Source organism: Kryptolebias marmoratus, linkage group LG21 (genome assembly GCF_001649575.2).
Source record: "Kryptolebias marmoratus isolate JLee-2015 linkage group LG21, ASM164957v2, whole genome shotgun sequence".
Lineage (NCBI taxonomy): Eukaryota > Metazoa > Chordata > Actinopteri > Cyprinodontiformes > Rivulidae > Kryptolebias > Kryptolebias marmoratus.
In genome coordinates this window covers 20,057,617-20,076,818 of record NC_051450.1, presented here as the reverse complement: position 1 = coordinate 20,076,818, position 19,202 = coordinate 20,057,617, and the positions used below count along the sequence as shown (strand labels likewise).

General features: G+C 37.3%; 1 protein-coding gene across 2 annotated transcripts in view; it reads left to right on the top strand.

Annotated features, from left to right (window-relative positions):
- The window catches only part of ctnnd2a (catenin (cadherin-associated protein), delta 2a), a 275,301-nt gene that overhangs the window by 143,805 nt on the left and 112,294 nt on the right, over positions 1-19,202 (top strand). For both annotated transcript variants that reach the window (XM_037973227.1, XM_017429866.3), the window contains one exon: positions 4,898-5,267. In XM_037973227.1, the coding sequence (XP_037829155.1) occupies positions 4,898-5,267 (370 nt within the window). The remainder of the gene's footprint in view (positions 1-4,897; positions 5,268-19,202) is intronic.

The window sequence follows — 19,202 nt, the reverse complement described above, 5'->3', positions numbered from 1 at the left end:
GGAGACATAAACTGTGCTGAGGGGTTTTGTGTAATCGTGCTGAGCTCTGAAGCGTGTCGAGAGGAAGGACATGTCCTCAGCTCAGATCACATAGTCTACTACAGCCACAATAGAGGAGGGAAGAAAGTGAAGGCAGGAAGAGAGGAAGATGAAATGAATTGGTGATGGAGAGAGAATGACAGACAAAAAGCAAATGAAGGAGAGCTTTATTTCAGAAGGACAAGTTTCCAAAGAGCTGTGTGGAAGAAGGAAAAATGGGTGGAGGTAAAGACAAGGAGTGCTACAGAAAGATAAAAGAGAACGTGAAGGATGTGATGAAAGAATGACAGTGATAGAGTGCGATTGAAAGTAATGGAAGGAGGGATGAAAGAAAGAGAAGACTTGAAAAGCTTTTGGCATTGGCTTGATCCCCTATTAGTTTTCTTTTTCATTTTTATTCATCCTTTTTTCCTCCCTCCCTCCATATCTTACTTTCCGCAAGAGCTCCACAGTTGCAGCCGGCCACAGAAAAAAAAAAAAAAGAAAGTCTGCCCTGCTCTAAGCGAGGCAGCCCCTCAGCTGACTGGCTAATTGCAGAGGTATCACTGTGTCAAATGACTAATAGAGTTTCCCTTTCCGTCGCTAATCTGCCAGCAGGAGCACAGCCAGGATTTGTTTACTCTATGCCCAAGCGAGGGAATACAAAGACAGACCTGCCTTTTTTATTTATTCTCAAACACAATTTCACGCTGCCAGAGCGTCAGGCGTTAGTGTTGTTTGTGTCTGTTGGTATACACACACACAGCCCATATCATGATATGTTTAAGCAGCAAAGTGAGTTTGCAGGAAAATTTATTATAGATGCAACCGCTCCTTCTAACAAAAGTGTTTTACTACACTTGATACTAAAGGACCAAGCAAAAATAGTCCTCCAAAAATCCAAACACCCAATTAGACCTAAATTTCACCTAAAAACTAAATACAAAGCTTTAGATTGTGATAATAAAAAACAAGACTCTCTGCAGTTCTTCCAGCTGAAAACAACTGAACCAGGTGACTCTCCACTAAAGAACAAAAATAACTTATAAAGAATCACCAAGCACACAGATATTATACATGGAATAGTTTTGTTGTGTTTGAATTTATACATTGCTGATGCATTGGTGTTCCTCTGTGGCTAATATTGGGTTGCAGATGTGACATTTGGACTTTAAATACACCAAAACATTTTAAAATCTCATTCTAACTCTCATCTGAAACTGGCAGCAGCATTTGGATCAACTGAAAACTTTTACAAGAGTTTTTTCAGACATCCTGCTAATAAAGAATTACAGTCGTCAAGCTTAGAATTTACCAACTCATATAGCTGTTTTTCTGCATCATTTTGAACCAGGATGTTTCTAATTTTAGTAATACTACATAGAGGAACATGGACCTGGTTACATTTTTTAATGTGGGGGTTAAAAGACAAATCCTTCTCAAAATTAAAGCAGCTTGTCAGGTTCGATGGATGGTAGGACAAATGCAGGCAGTACACGGGGAACTCAAAGTAAAACTGATTCATTAGCAAAAAAAGGAAAACAAATGCTGACAAGGCAGCAACTAAAACTAAATAATAAACTCTTGCAAAACCAGGATTGCAGGAAGACGAGGAGGCGAGACGGCACATGGAAGTGAAGAAGATGAAGCAGTTTTAAAGGCAGAGGATGATTTGAAAGTGGACACAGGTGACTGATTATAAACGAGGGACAGGTGTGGGTGGGCGAGGCAGGCTGACAGGTACTGAGCAGGTACTGAAAGGTGAATGATTACAGGGAACACAAAGGGCACAGGGAACAAGACGCCAAAACTAAACACAGGAACCAAATAACAGAATTAAAGAAACGATAAACAAAAACAAACCCAAAGACCCTCAGATCCTGACGCAGCTTATCCTTACATTAGTACTGGAAGCCAAGTTAATGTCATCCAGAGTGAGTGAAAGGCTGCAGGATTGAGTTTAAAAGCATTAAATTAAGTGTCATCCAGGTTTTTATGTCTCTAAGACAAGCTTGTAATCTAAGTAACTGATTGGACTCATCAGGCTTCAAGGATAAATATAGTTCGGTATCAGCAGCATAACAATGGAAATTCATGAGCTGCTTAATAATTTTATCCAATGTGAACATGCAGTCTAGTAAAAGTAAAGTAAATGTTTTGTCATTAGTCAGAATACATCTTTGTCTGAGGCTGAAAGGCATACACTATTTATTGAAAGTAAGGAGAAATGAGTCAAATCACTGAGTGAAGGAGAGAAATAAGTGCATAAAGAGGCCACATAAACAACATGTGAAACCAAAATAATAGTAAAAATACAAACAAAAACTCAAAAAGGCCTAAAACAGTAAATTAGAACAAAGATTGGGAGATGACAGTCTCTCCAGATCTTCTGCTTTTTTTTTCTTCTTTTTTCTATTTTCAGCTTGTAGCCAAGAACATTCATTTTCACTGGTCACAGCACAGATGGTCCACTTTTTTGTGTGTTTTTCCTTCTTTCGCTCTTCATTCACCCCATATTTTGCTCAAGGGTTTGTCCAATTTGGGTGTCATGTCTCTCAGTGACTGCACACTGAAACTGGTAGAGTTCGCCTAAAGCCTTGGCTCCTAATGAGACGTTGAGAAGGACAGACTCACCGCTGACACTATTTAAAGAGTATAGAGAAGTCAGAGATTTGCTTCTGATGGGAATAACTCTGCTCCATTACCTTCCTCTTTCCTCCCCCCTACTGTTGAGGGTTTTTATTTTTTTTCTCCTCCAAACTACTCTGTTCTTTATTTCTCAGCTGTTTCTGTGTTTAAACTTTGCCATTAAGGAGGTCACTGCTCTTCCACCCCCTGCTTGACTCCTCTGTGTGGAGACCGCCTGCCATATCACCAGACACCTCACCATATGCACTGTCACTGTGCTCATTTTCGTTCTGTTGTGTGTGAGGATGTGTTTGAATTATTTGCTTTGTCTTGTTCTATATTTCTAATAATTGTCATCTTTTTTTATCAATTAGAATTTCCTTCCAGGTATTAATAAAGCATTTCTGATTCTGATTAACTTTTTTAATTTTAATGAAACTCAGAAAATAATTATTTAGCATACATCTACACCTGATTAACTTACAGATATTAAGCTAAAACGTAGTGTGTTGGTAGCTGAGATTTATCACCAACACATATTTTAAGCTCTACTTATTGCACAATATTTTTCTGTAAAACTTTAGCATTAACTGTGGGCATCAACACTATCTGTCTGCTCACAAAATTTCCTATAAACCACTGGACAGATTTAATAAAACTCTCAGGAAGTAATCTTTGAATGTCCATCTAACTCTCATTAACATTTAGAGTCAACCCAATCCAAGATGGCTACCACAAAAAAAATCCACTTTAGCAAACACAAGAATGTCAATAACCATTTTACAGATATTGGGCTAAAATTGGTGTGGTAGGAGCTGAGACTGGTCACAAACTAATGCATGAAATTTTGTATACCATTATTCACAATGTTTGACCAAAACAGCTATAATTCTGTCTCTTCTCATTATAAGTTGACTTTGGTTTGAAACTGACATGAAAGCAGCAAACAATATGCATTCCTTCGAGGAATGCCAGGCCTTTAATTCAATACGAGGCATTTATATAAGAACACACTATTATCTTTTTAATTTTTTATTAATCTGATTTGAAAGTCAGGTATGAATTTAAGCCAAAATACTTAAATCATCCAAAAGGTTTCTTGTCTGCAAAAGATAAGAATTTCCGTAAGGGGGTGTTCTCATCCTCATGTATCATACAGATGAGTCAGGTCAGATGTGTATGTGAGAGTGTGCAAGAGAGAGAAAGGTGAAAAAGAGAGTGATAAGAGCGCTGTGAAGGTCAAGTAAATGCCAGCTCTCAAGACAGCGCTAAAGAGCAAGTTTGTCGGTCACATAATGATGAGACACTCAACCTTGGAGCACGCCTACATAGACACAACCCACAGTCCTTTCATATTTTAAAAATCGTTTTTTCCTGACATGTATCTGTGTATGTTAAGACTGTGTGCAGTTTCTCAAGAAGACTTACTTTAAAGGTCCACTCTGTTTGCAAGAGGAGACCCATTGGTCTGTTAAAAGTGCTAATCACATGGCCACATATTGATTTCAGGCCTGTGAGTTATCTTTTCCTGAAGAACGGGTTTATAGTGGTTTTACATGAGAGGGTTTAAGTCTGCATATAACTTGGTCCTAATGAGGAACTGGATTTACCCCTTCACATAGTCTGTTTCCTTCTGTTTTTTTTACAACCAGAGAGGCCACTAGACTCACATTATCGTCTTTATATATCATCAATCCATCCCGATGTAGGGAAGGTAGATGGCTAACATGCCTGTGCAGGCTGCTGCTACCCTCAAACTAACTCCCATTTGGTTTTAAAATAACTCCAAAGGGAATTATAGAAGCACTCTCCACAAATAACATTCTGGGTAATGTCATCATTTTTATTGCCTCGTGACGACAGGCTGATGAGTCATTTAGGTGTTGAAACAAACGTTTTATTGCACTTCACTTTGTTGGAGAAATCTTTGAGAACTTTCTTTTTTTCTTATGATGATGACGAGATTGCTCCAATAATAATTAACAAACTTTTGTTTCTTTACAGCACACTTTTGAGAAATCACATTCTGTCGCCAATATGCTGTAGAAATATCAGCACATCTGGTGGTAGATTATGTTCTTATATTCAAACTACATTTTAAATATGTTTCTCTCTTTTAATCCTCTTTCTGTCCATATGGAGTTATTTTTTTCATAACCTGTTCGTTTCTGTGTTTGCCTCTTTGCATTTCCTCTCCTTTCTTGTACTTGTCTTCCTCTCCTTCTTTTCCCTCCTTTGCTCTCCTCTGTAGACCTCATCTTGCGTGTTCATAACCAGGTCCGTGACCTAAGTTATGTCCTCTGTCCCTACTTTCCTGTCCTAGCACCTTCCTCCCCTGGTGTCGACTCCACCCCCTTGCAGCGCACAGGAAGTCATGGTACAGGAACAGGAAGCTACAGCCGCGGTGGGACCAATAACTATGCCACAGTGGGGCCGGGATACACTTCTAGTGGAGGCGGAGATGTATATGGGTCAGACCCGTATGTGGCGGACCCATACCGCACCTTGCAGTACTGCCCTTCGGTGGTGGAATCTCCTTACAGCAAGTCTGGACCAGCTTTGCCTCCTGAAGGGAGCCTGCAGCGTTCACCTTCCATCGATTCGATTCAAAAGGACCCAAGGTAGGACAAAAACGCTGATTCTGATTAAATGATGTGTGCATCTACATGTGTATTTTTGTGTGTTGATAGTGTGCTACAGTATGCACACCATTATAAGAACAAAATATTTAACCATCAACCTTTAAATTTGTGTTGAAATGCATAGGAAAGCTTTCTGATTCACTTCAGAAGATAATAAAGTCACTTTCTGGAGACACTTGCCACTGATGCTTTGTGCAAATTGATTGTCATGGAGATTCCTTAAGGCTTACTCACATCCTGTCATAAGTGCTAATGGGGTCCCAAACCACTGGTACCGGTCCTTGAATCATTTGATACTGGCTGCATATAAATATTTTTATATGCACTGGTCTGCAAGGTATTTTACTTTGAAAAATCACCATTTCTGTTCATCCCTCTTTTCTGCATTTGACTCAGTCGCAGTTATTTCTGTATATACTAGCAAACCTACAAGCTAACCCAGCAAAAATGAGTAAAAAACAAACTTTACTGAAGAACTTCATATAGCCAACTAGTCATGGGAAAATTGTCTGTATAAAACTGGTCCATAATGCAAAAAACATTTGGGAGCACTGGGTTAGAGAGAAAGATTTGAGCAACTTAATATAGAATTTAGTGCAGCAGTTGCATGTGTTTAGCCCCGTAGGAGGCTGCAGACTGGGCATGGATGCTTCTTGTGCTTCTTGTATGTGTCTAAACCAAGTCAGGAGCATGACTAGTACAGACTTTGCAATGCACATAAGATGCATGAGTGACACACGGTCATTGTATGATTCACATCCCTCAAAAGTACTACACAAGTACTCCACACTTGCTATGTGTATGGCCAGAAGTATACTGAGTTTCTACCCCAATGTGTGGCAAGCATGCATCACATGTGACTTGTACACAACATCAGGGTCAAGACTCCTCATATAAACTGTATATTAGAAAGGAATCGATCCGTAGCTTTGTAGAAAGGAAGAAGACGACTGTCACCATTCTGCAACAATGATTGAGGGTGTTGGGTCTGTGTTGGCAAATGATAGAAGCTGAGGAACAGGACCAAGCAATATTGGCCTTGATAATACAGGTAACATGCTGTGAGCCTCTTTTTATACCCACTGCTCACAAAGCATCACACATAGGTCAGGAGTGACTGTCACATGCTAAACACTTGGATTAATTGCAAGTCACAATCATGCCACACGCACTGATCATGTTTTTCACAAGTTAACAGCATATTTCTTTTTTCCACACCTTGAACAAGTCAGGCATGCAACCTGTACTTCACAAGTACTTTGTACTATTTCTGAAACCTTCTGTCGGTGATCAGCAGGACCCTGCAGCCTGGCTGCGTGCTATCAGTCCCTGTGACCCATCCATATCCAAAACACATAGTGGGTTGTGAATGCAGGTTTAAAGATGCAATATGTCTGCATTGGTGTTGCAATAGACTGTCTCACATTTCATCAGTATATACAGTAAAACATGGTGACTCATTGGATTTATTCACCAACCAACCTGCGCAGTAATTTGCTGGATCAGCTGTGTGAACTTGGCTTCTTGCAGAAGTGAATCAGGCAGGATTTCTTTTATATGAACACACACCTGCAGCTGGACTGGCTGGCACAACACAGTTATGATTAATAAAGGTACAGAATGTGCTCTGTGGTAGGAACGGCTTACATTCACAATATACCTTTCCAACTGCTCAAGGTTCAAAAAATTCTTTATTTAACCTTCAAGAATAACTCATAATTACAACCACACACATTACTAAGCAATCAGCACTCTCTTTCAAGGCTGTATCTAGGGTGTCAAAGTAAGAATATAAAATTGAAAACTTAGCAGATATCATAAAATGGCAGTTCAAAGTATTAGGAAAATAAAAGCAGCTTTTAGACATTTGGGTCTATAAGGCGATAAGGTAAAAAGCATTTGCTTAAGGGAGGGTTGATCCAGATTTGGCTTTAATGTCAAATCCAGTGTTCCTCCATGTCCATGAAGACAGAGCAACTAATAAAACACAATGTCACTCCATTCCAGTCAGGTGTATTAGAAGCTCTCATTTTAATGCTCTTATTGTCACGCTGAGTTTTAAAGACCCCTACTAGGCTGTGATCACTTTCATCCTCTTGTCTGCTCAATTAAGTACAGCTCAATCTCTCCTCTTTACTTGTGTGTATATATATTCACCAGACTCTTGATGTATAATTCCTTTAATTATGGAGAGAGAGACCGAGACATGTAGTTCAAGCCGTAGAAGCAGCTATCAATCACAGGAAGAGAAAAAAAGAATGTGTGAAATAGATGAAAAAAGGTAGAGAATAATTATTTAAAAGGTTGGTAATAATGGAGGAAGAGTGATGGATTGACATGCACATTTAAATGAAGATATAGATCTACAAGAGTTGTGTAAAATGTATTTTATCATTATTAAAGTAATGAACAGAAAAAAAACATCACTTTTTACACTCACTGATGGTTTTATGTAGTTTTTTTTTTTCAATTCAAACAAATTTACCAAATTAAAAAATACCTACGTTATTGCGTTTTTCTTAGTCAAAAGAATACCCTAGACCTGTGTGGAGCATCTAACCTCAAAGCAAATCTGTTATTCTCTTAGTTTAAAATGTGAATCAGTACAAAACTACTTTTATCCAAAATCATTTGATTTCAATTTTAATCCTTAAAAAAACCTGTAAGCATCAGAGAAAGAGGTTTCAGGTGAAAAGTCTTTTCTGAAGTTTCCAGTAAAAAAATAAACTCAGTGTTTGTTATTTAAATGAGTTTTAAAGTCTTTCTTGACTTAGTTGTGCAAATTCATTTAATTTGCACTTATTCAAACATATTTGCAAGCAGGTTGTTGTCAGTTTACTTGCATGCTTGTTTTACTTGTTTTTTTACACCTTACTTTACATTCCATATAAAAAACTTTAACATCACAACAATTGTGCACACAGTTCAAAACTAGGAGAAAAAAAGATCTGTAAAAATATTACAAAAAACTTATTTTGTACTTGGAGGTAAAGATTCTGAGTCCTTGTAAACCCTGTAAATATATATATTTCTTAAAACATTGAATCAGGAAGAGCAAATTTTAAGGGTGCAACAAAATCTTGTATAATTCAGCAGTTTTCAGTTGTTCTTTGATTTCTGCTGGAAATGTTGTGACAAAACCTTCAGCTTGCACCTTGTGAGCCTCCTCGTTGTAGGCTGTGAGGTGTTCAGTGTCATGTTTCCGTTGAAGACATGAGCTTCCAGAACTGTTTGTATTTTAAATGAAGCTACTTCCCACAATGCAGGGAAAAGTTCTTCCTGCCACCTGCTGCAACACAAACTCAAAGCACAACTGATCCACCTCCATGTGTGACACGAGTCAAGGTGTTCTTTAATAAAATTCTGCTTCCGTTGTTTTCCAAACTTACATTTGATCATCTCCGTGACCCAAAGGTTGGGTTATTGTTTTTTCATGTTTGTAACAAGAAAACCTCCATGGATCTTTTCTTTGTGCAGGTGTCTCAGCACAGCGGAACAGGACATCACCACTCCAGATTCTAGATTATTTCAGTCTCTTTTTCAAGCATTTTCTTGAAAGTTGGTTTGGTTTTCCAAGTCTAACTGCACCTTCACTGTTCCTTTTACTGTTCCTTGCAAACTGAATTATAAAGTTACAAAATACTAATCTTAAAATACAGTACATTCTCTTAAAGCATTGCACATATCAGTTTTTTGTTGTTGTTTTTTAAAAGTGCTGGCATCTACTTTGATGAGTTTATTGTTGCTGGTTCTTAGATAAGAAATAGAATAAAAAGGACAGTTTAATAAAGGTCAACAATTATTATCACCTGCTGCAAAATGGTGATGGCAGGCAATGAAAGTTTTGCATGTGAGATTGTGTGTGAGTGTGGGTCTGTGTGTGTATTCGTGTGTTTGTCTATTACAAAAAAACATCTGATGAACCACTGAGGAAATTTTAATGAAACTTTCAGAAACTATATCTACAACTGATTAACTTTTAGAGTCCATGCAGTGCAACAAATTTTTGACAGCTAAACCTACAAAAATGGCTATAACCCAGTCAAATTTTCAACTTGATGTAGTCGTGGCTGAGCATCATTCACAAGACATATTTTGGATTCAACATCTTGGGATATTGCATGAACATTGCATTTAACGTTATTTTTTAGGCTTGACCAAACAAGATACCACTTATCATTTCTCAATATGATTTTACTGTAAAACTCTGGCATGAAAGCCTGTGGGCAACACATTTCTTCAATAAATGCCAGGCCTTTAATTCTTGTTCAGAAATGTCAAAAAAATGATTCCTCTTTAACACTGCACCTCTTCAAAGTCCGTTTGTCATCTTATCACTGCCTTAACTACTGCATTCCACTACACTATCATCCTAATGTCTTCACCATCGTTGAATAGGAGCCATGTGTTACATTTCTCTTTGTCAGGAGGTTAAATGGCCTCCTACTCAAACTTCACTCTCATTCTTGCTGTAATTGGATCTAGCTGAGCTAACATGAAATGCTAAATGAGTTAGCGGCTATTAGAGACAAGAAACACTCCGGGTGAGGGCAGAGGTTATGTGTGCATGTAATAGTGTATCTGAGAGACAGAGAGAATGAGAGGACAATTTGTATTTAGCAGGAAAGTATATTTAATATAATTTCATCACTGTATCTTGTGCTTGTATGTGTTGTAGTCAGTAGCACTGACAGTTGCTGAACAATGAGCATGAGAGTGCTGGTGATGACAGTGACACAAAGATAGAACTCAATAAGCACTAATGGATGAGAGTGGACAGAGGAGACTTGGAGTAAGAGGAGTTAAGATGGGTAACTAGATAAAAAAAGAGAGGCTAAAGGGAATTAGTGCATAACAAGCCAGAGGGAGGGGGAAGACAGAAAAAATTTGCATAAAAAGGTTTAATGTTAGAAACATTTTTGAAAATCCTGACAGGAAAACAGAAACATTACAGAGAAATTACATCTGCTGTGAAAGTGCAGTGTGTGTGCTGAGGGCTGCATGACTGAAGTTACTGGAACTCGTTGAAGAATTAATTTGTAGCTGAACGTTTAAAAACAAGCAAAGCAAAAATTAAAGCTAAAATTAGCAAAACAGTAGCTAATGCTTAAAATGAGCAAAACTGTAACTAAAAGCCAAATTATCAAACCAGAAACTAAAAACTACAATTAGGAAATTTGCAACAAAAAGCTATAATTTGGTGAAACTAAAGCTAAAAGCTACATGGAGTATGTTGAAGATATCTCTAAATATCTCTATGGAGATTTGTTTTAATAAAGTTAAATATTTTGAAAAGTATAAAATTCACAGATATTTATTAATCATAGCACACCATTCCCAGTCAAGGTAAAAATTTTGAGATCTAAATGGTTAAAACAGCAAAACTACTTTGATTGCAAAACAAACAAACAAATATAAAAAAAAATGTATGGGAAAATTTATAAACAGGAAAACAATAACATGAGTGCTGAGAGCATTTACACAATGAGGCTGATAGGTAGATGAGAATCTAATAGGAAGGAGATATATAAATAGAAAAATGATAGAGAAGTGCTTATGTACATAATTGTCTCCTTTCAGTGTTGTGTTTATGTTCTTCCCTTTAAGCACTCTGTGAAATGAGTCTCACCCCCACCCTAGTTTTCCTTGTGAAAATGAATATTAAATGCTATGCAGGGAGTGAAATGATGAGTGCTGGCTTATATAACCATTAACTGCTAGAATGGTCTGAAAAAAATCAAAACCCAATAAAGAAGAAGTATAAAACACTGAAACAGTCATAGAAAACATTAAGTGAGAAATGACAGTTGACATTTGTTTAGTGAAAAATGAAAACATACCTTGACAGATTGACAATGAATGACAGAACGTGATACAAAACATCAAGGGAGGTGGAATAGAACATCTTCTCAGGGAAAAGGGGAATTAGAGTCATAAGTGATGTGGGTTTGGTTATTGTTTGAAAGCTTGCAAGCTTAGGAGGCCTGTAAAATGCTGGGATTCAGAACCAACATAAAACAGAGTTAAGGCAGACAAGGAGCAACTACTATAATTCATTAAGGGCTGATGTCAGAAACATTTGTAACAACCTGATCAAAAAGACGACTAGAGTTCTTCTCCGACTGAAAAGAGGAGTGATTGATTTATCTCATCAAATTGTCAGCCTGAAACCAACAAGCAAAAGAAATTTAAAAAATAAGAACACCAGCATTTATAAAAAAGGTCAAACGCATATTTCTGAAATCAGTCAATCTGCGTATTCGCATCAACAAATTCAAATTTAATCATGCAGCAGGTACTGTTGTGGTGCAGTGATATTTGATAATAAAATACTTCTTCTTTTAAATTTAAAAAGCTTTTTCAAATGACATAAAAAGGTGGACAAGTTGTTCAGATCAATCTTAAGCAGCGGCAGTTTGAATAAAGTAATAAAAATCTATTTAAAATAAAAAATGACTTGCATTCCTTGTAAGATTGCATGTTGTTCACCGCTTTCCATGTCGGAGTTTTCAGCTAAGATCATCTTATCTCGAGAAGGAACACATTTTGATCTTATCTTGGTGGTCATCTTTAATGGGGTTGGCTCCCAAAGTTAATCCATCCAGTGGTTAACAAGATATTTTGCTAACAGACCTATGCAGTTGACTTGAATAGGTAATAGCAAAGTTTTAAAAAGACATCTTGCACATATGCATCAGTTAGTTTGGAGTAGGTGTTGGTAAATACACTCAGTTACTACCACATCTAACTTTCACATAGGCTGGGTTAGAACCATTCCTTGTTTGCTAAGATCACTTTGCTGTGGCAGCCAACTTGAATGGTGTTGACTCCAAACAGTAATGACTTGTAAATGTATGTCCAGTGATTACATTTTAATAGTCCCAATAAAATTCTTACAGTGATTCACGAGATATCTTGCAACACAGAGACACAGCAAAAACATTATCACCGCTGCACCTTCAGCGGCGGGTAATATTCAAAGACTTCAAGCGAACTATAAGAAGAGTTAAAGCTTCTGCAGCAACAGATGGAGAAGAAATTGCTCTGTTCCCCTATTATCTGCAAGATAAAACTGTACCGCTGACATGAAATTGCTATTTATAGTGCCCTTTATGTGATGTGATGCAGCGTGACATGTTATTGTCACTGCTTGCTATTTATTGTCACTGACTGTTGGCTCAGAGTTTAAACACATTTCTATATTTATGGAAAAACCTACCGTGGTCAGCCGTAGCTCTGTGCATGTCTGGAAGTGCTTGTGTTTATTTGTATGTGTGTATTTATGCATGATAGCATAGAAATTTAAACAGGAATGACAAGAAAATGAGTGTGTGTCTGTGACAAACAGATCGAGTCATATTTACTCTAGATTGATGTTCATGTTGACAGCATGTTGCGTTTATTGTATCAGCATGTGACAGAGGAGCTTTGTCATCTTCCTGTGACCATTTTCTGTGTTCCTCCTTTAATAGAACACCTGCTTTGAATGAGGCTGACATGAAAGTGAGCCTGTGTGAAGAGCTTTTCGATTTCTTTTATGGAAATAGACTGTCCTCTGGGTGTTTACGTGAAGTTGTGGAGTAAAGATATAAATTTAAAACAGTGGTCAATAAAAATTTAGGAAGGTCTTCCAATTTTTTTTCTCAATCAAAAGTTTATTGTATGACAAAACAGCATAAAAATAATTTATTAATTTTTTTTACATGCACCTAGACCTCTACTTTAATTGGAAAGTATTTTTTCTTTTTTTTTCTTTTTTTCTTTCATACACTTAAAGTGGAATGACAGTGTGTGGCAACAATTTTAAAGAATTTAAATTCATTTTAATTTTTCTTATTTTTGTTATAGAGCGTTGGATTATCCTGAAAAAAATAACAATTTGCCAGAATTGCAAAAGTTAAACAAAATTTGACATACATTACAGTAAGGTGTTCAGAGTAAAACATATAAGGGTTTTAAATGTGCAAATATTGTTTTTATTAAACTAAGTCATTCTTTGTTGCCTTACTGTTTGACTTACTCCAAGCAATTCGGCTGAAACTTAGATGTGGGAGTAATTATGTTCAAGGTAGCTGTACAGCAGTTCAGCACCATGGACAAAGACACAAAAGCTCTGTTCATCAGGGAGTTTTTTCTTTTTCAGCACTATGGAGAGAGAAAAAAAGACAGTTGGTACTGCTTGATCCACGCCAACCACATTTTACAAAAAGAATAAAACAAATAACATATAAATTATTCAATCATTAAAGGATAGTTTATACATAGTCACTGCAGACAAAGATGGTTTCTTGTCCTTGGCTTTAACCGTAAATTATTATTAGATAATCTGCCAGCTAGCTGACAAATTACTTCACTGAAAAACAACTTTCCGATTACTTCCTGTTTGACTCAAACACTTACAGGGCAGAAAGGAAATACTATACTTTGTTGTGCTTTGTCATAATTTGCATTCCACATTAAACTTGGAAAAGAGAGAAAAACGAAGTGTCAGTGGGAGAATGATAAAAGCACATGTTAGTAAGGGAATAACTCAGGCTGAGAGAGCAAGGCAGGGAGGGGGCACAGAGTGTGACAGTCACAGGGTAAAAGAGGGATTTGAGGGGAAAAGAAAAGGAAGGAAGAGACGGAGACAGTGGAAGGAGGACACACTCTGTTGGCTCTCAGCACGGCCCATGGGCAATTTCCTCTCCACATGAGAAATGCATGCTGGGATATGAAATCACCTCCAAGGGAGGGTAATGATGCATTGCCAGAACCTTGGCCCTGAGGCACAGCTGTGTGTGTGTATTTGTGTGTGTGTGTTTCTTGCATCTGTGTCCTGGCCGTCATCCCTGCCTGTTCTGGGTAAATTGCCCATTGTAGTTATTTTCTTTTTCTGAGGTGGACTGTCTGTATGTGTGTAAGTGTGCATGTGACCTTGGGATAATAGTACTGTGTGTTGGTCCCTATACTTGCTGTGGGCACCTCCATCCTTAATCTAAGAAGTGGAATTGGAAGGATGATTGCAGAGAAAGCCCAGATAAATGTGGATGAAGTGGTTAAAACACAATCAGGTACAAAATATGCATAAACTATCATTTAACATTTTGGATACTGGCATGACAAGAAGCAGGAAATTAAAAAAACATAAAAACAATGATTTATTTCTTGATTTGCTGTTACTGATTGTGTGAGATGTATTTTATTTGTAACAAGCTGCCATCCACTTTCAACCTGATCACTCTATCATTATTACAGAGATATTTTTATTGGTGTGTGGTCATTTGTCTGTACCATTAGCAAATTATCTCATGAATCTTTGAGCATATTTTAATAAAACTTTTAGAAAGTAATCATTGGGTTGACATCTACAACTTATTAACTGTTGGATTCAGCTTAGCTTAAGATGGCCACAGCAGCCAGCTGACCTTAGAGAACACATCAATGGCTGTAATTTTACCAATTTTACAGCTATGGAGCTACATTTTGGTGTGGTAGTAGCTGAGAGTTCTTTCCAATATATACTTCAAGCACTGGCAGATCCCTATAGCCATTGCAAAATTACATGAGACGGCACATAATGTTATTTCAAAAGTTTAACTTTAATGGCTAAAACTCATTTCTCATTATATGATGATCTCAGTCTAAAACTCTGGCATTAAAGTTCGGGGAAGATATGCAGTCTTTCAAAGAATGCTATGCCTTTATTTTATTTATTTATCTTTTTATAAAAAGTACCATTCACTGTTCTTTGATCCACTTTCTAATACTCTATATACATACATGAGATCAGACAGTAATCTAAATAAAATAAAACATTAAAATGGATTTTTTTTCCTGTTGTTTCTTACTTAACAAATGTGTAGAAGAGAAAGTCTTCTTATCCTTCCTCCTACCTTCTCTGTGCTGCTCTGTCTCCTGGCACTGGTGGAATTTGGGAGGGATTATTGGAAAATGTCACACCAGCAGAATTACTGTATATCTTCTGTCCTCTTCGCACAGCGCTTTACTGCGTCTCCTCCCTCATAAACCATTGTGAAAAAAAATCATAAATGTCCATTTTTAAAAAATGTTTGACTTCACATTTTAATATCTTTTGAAATTGTTCAATAAAAAAGATCACTCACTCGACTTTAATCAGTTTAGTCATTCCTGTACCAATTGTTTTGATATATTTGGTATTATATTGTTCCTTTGCATTTACATTTTGAGTATATGTTTTAAGACATCTGAGATATAGTCATTTTGTAATCATTTGGCTGTAGACATTACTGCCAGCTGCACCCACTTTTATCTGTGACACTGATGAACCTGTAAGGGGTAATACTAGTATTAATACCTTATATATTTATAACACAACTAATTTTTTAAAGAAAATCTCAGTGCTCCAAATAAATAAACAAAAAAAATACAGTTTAAAAGATACAATTAAAAAGACAATGGCAAAGCTAAGTTTAAAAGGAAAGTTTCAAGTCCTTGTTTAAAAGTGTCTGTAAGCTAAGGTCCCCTCAGCAACATAAAATGCTCAATTTCCCATAGTTTGCAGTTTTGTCCTGGGACTATGAAGGCAGTTTTAATGTGTAGAGTGGAAGGAATGGGATGAGGTTTGTGAGCTGAGAAGTTCTTTCAGATAAAGGAGGAGCATTTCCATAAATGCACTAAAGGGGATTTTTTTTAATCAATCAACAGGAAGCCAGTGTAGAAACGGTGTTAGGTGTTTTTACTTCCACACTCTCATCAGGATCCTAGCTGCAGAGTTCAGGATGTATTGCAGTCTTTAGTGATTTTTGCGAGGTATACCAAGGAGAAGTGTGTTGCAATGATCAGGTCGGATGGAGACAAAGGCGTGGACCAGTTTCTCTGCATCAGAGAGGATGAGTATGGGATGAAGCTGAGATGTATTTCTGAGGTGGAGAAAATAAATCTTTCAGAGGTGTTTCAGACCATTCTCAAAAGACAGATAAAGATGAAACCTCACACAAACGTTTGTGACTGATAGGGACAAGAAAATGTGAAAAGACAAGGAAATGCTTGTTATGGATGATGAGCGAGTCTAGTGAAGAGTTCCAGCTAGTTTTGGAGCAATTTAGTTGGAGAAAGTTGCACATCCTCATCACCTCCAGGCAGTTTGTGAGTATTGAAAACAATGAAGATGATGAAAATTGACCAGCAGCTGTAGATTTCACATATACCAGAGTGTCATCACCATAACAATGGGATGAAATTCCCTGGCGGCTGTGGCTGAGGGGAATATGTAAAGGATGAAGAGCAGAATCCCCAAGACTGATCCGTGGGGAGCCTCACAAGTGGCTGTGTGTGAGTGAGAATTTGTATCACCATCCACTGTATAATGCTGTGGGGTTACAGATGTTAAGGTCAATAAATTGTGTAGGAGGGAATGTTGACCTTTCAGCAAAACTGCTTGCAGAACCTGTGTCCAGAAAGTAAAAAAATAGAATACATTTGAAAGATGCTGCCACAAAGTCAAGTTTGCTAAATAAACCAATACTGACAAAGACACAACAAATGCAAAGGTGTGTTGTGTTTGTTGTGTCCAATTAAAATCATAACTTCACTTTTTTTTGTTGTAGATAATCCCATTTAACCATTCAGCTGTGTTGGTTCACAGCAGCTGCAGTGGGACAAAAGCACCTGCATATTACAATTATCTCATAATACATCCCTGTGGAAGTGTACTGACGAAAATAAAACACTTAATGCCCACTCACACTCATGCACACACATGAACACAGAAACTGAAGCTCTTATTGGGTTCAAAATTGTTATTTCTCATCCTGATTAAAGGAGACTTGCAGATATGTCCAAACTCTTTTTGAACATTAAAGCACAAGTGCAGTTGTGGTTTGAAGGACCTATCATTTTTCAGTTGTAATGTTGTATTTCACAGGAGATAATAAATCATCTGGTCCATACCAGGTCCTAAAATTAGGCACTAGAACCTGAGTCGAGCTGCAACACATGACATGCTACACTTAACAAAAACTAAGCCAACGTGCTGAAAAGAAATAAGTGCAGCTGTCAAAATATTGCTTTGTAGAACCCCCTTTAGAGAGATCAAACCACAAAGAGCAGGGCTGCCAACATCTCTGCTGGAGAGTCAGCGAGGCAGAGGCAGTGCGGTGCTCTTAAGCAAAGAGTCCTGGGGGGTTGGATCTCTTGAGCAATGAGCCCTGGTTGACTTAAGGCTAGGCGTCAAAACTATCGTGCAAAACATGTCTCACAAGGCCTGACCATTAAAGTGGAGGAAGTGGAGAGCAGAACTTACAAAAAGAAAAGTCAATTATTGTCTAATTACACCAATCACTTATGGAATGGGAAGAAAGCAATTAGTGAAACTGAGAAATCTCACATGTATGTTTTGTTTACAGCTTGCATAGTGTTTTTATTTTCATTGTATTTATTTTTGCCTGTTTTTGAATTTACCTCAATTCCTTGTTAGCAGTATGTTTTTGTTATTAGATTTTCAGGCTGTTTTTTTGTTATTTCTGCCAAAGGTTTTTGTTTACTACAAACTCCAGCCATTGCATTTTATATACTTTATGTTGAGAATACCTACTGAGGAAGTGTTCTTTTCATCAACATGACAGTAAGAAGGCTAAAAATATTGTGATATTTATACAACTTGAGAAAACACTGACAGCAATTAACTGAACAAGAGTGATAATAAAGAGACCAGCTGTGGACATTGAACCACTGGAAGTTAAAAACATGCCAAACATATTGTATTAGTGAGAAGAAGACACTGACTAAAATGGCATTACAGAACTTGGTAAAAACATGCTAAAAACAGATTTTATTTTTCACTTCACATTATATTTAATGGTTGAATTGATGTCAGGCCTAGAATTGCCTGGCTTTTTCTTTGGTCAAATGTGCTTTGTTGATCCATCGTGAAAATGAAGAGTAGACCTGTGATTCTGTACAACATATCCAATGTGCATTAAGGTGCCTGGAAGTGAGCTTGTGAGAAGAATCTACAGCTCCCAGGTTGTCTGGCTGAATATGAATGGGAAAATGAAACAGTAGCACTCCAACACTGACACAAAGGGATTTGGTAGCTCTGCTGGATTCTTGTGGTAATATGAAGCTGGTGATCTTTTAATGCTTTAGGTGTGCTGGCTTCTTTCTGTCTTACAGAGTCATCCTTTCATTTCAAAAGTCAAACTTGCATGTAACAATAAAAAAACCTGTTCTAGAACAAAAGTTGTCACTCACTTCTAAAGGCAAAGACAGAGCATTATTATTTTTTTGCCCATGTCTGTTTGTGTGCTTGTGTGTGTATGTCGGGGGCGTTGCCTGTAGATGATTGAAACTTTCAGAAAGTAATCACTGGGTTGACCTCTACAACCAATTAACCTTTGGAGTCAACCCGACTCAAGATGGCTGCTACAGTTAATCAACCTCAGGAAATACAAAAATGGCTATACCTTAGTAAGTTTTACAGATATTGACCTAAAATTGGGTGTGGTAGTAGCTGAGAATGATTCACAAATTATACTGTGAGCCCAAGCTGAATGCCTGTCTGTCAGTAAAATATCTCATGAACCACTGGACAAATAGTAATGGAACATTTGGGAAAGTTTTGACCTCAGAAAACACAAAAAAAGACTATAGTTCAGTCAGATGGCCACCACAGGTAATTGACATTAGTCAACACAAACAATTTCTGTGTAAATGTTAATTTTACAAATTGTTAGCTAGAATTTGATGTGCTGGTAGCTTAGAGTCATTCACAACACAAATTGCATGATATCATGCAAACCAATATTTTCAAGGTTTGTCAAAAACAGCTACAACTCCATTTCTCAACGCACAGTGATGTTAGTCTAAAACTGTGGCGTGGAAGGCAGCAGGTGATATGCATTCCTTGAAGTAATGCCAGGCCTTTTAATTTAAATGCATTTATTGATACTT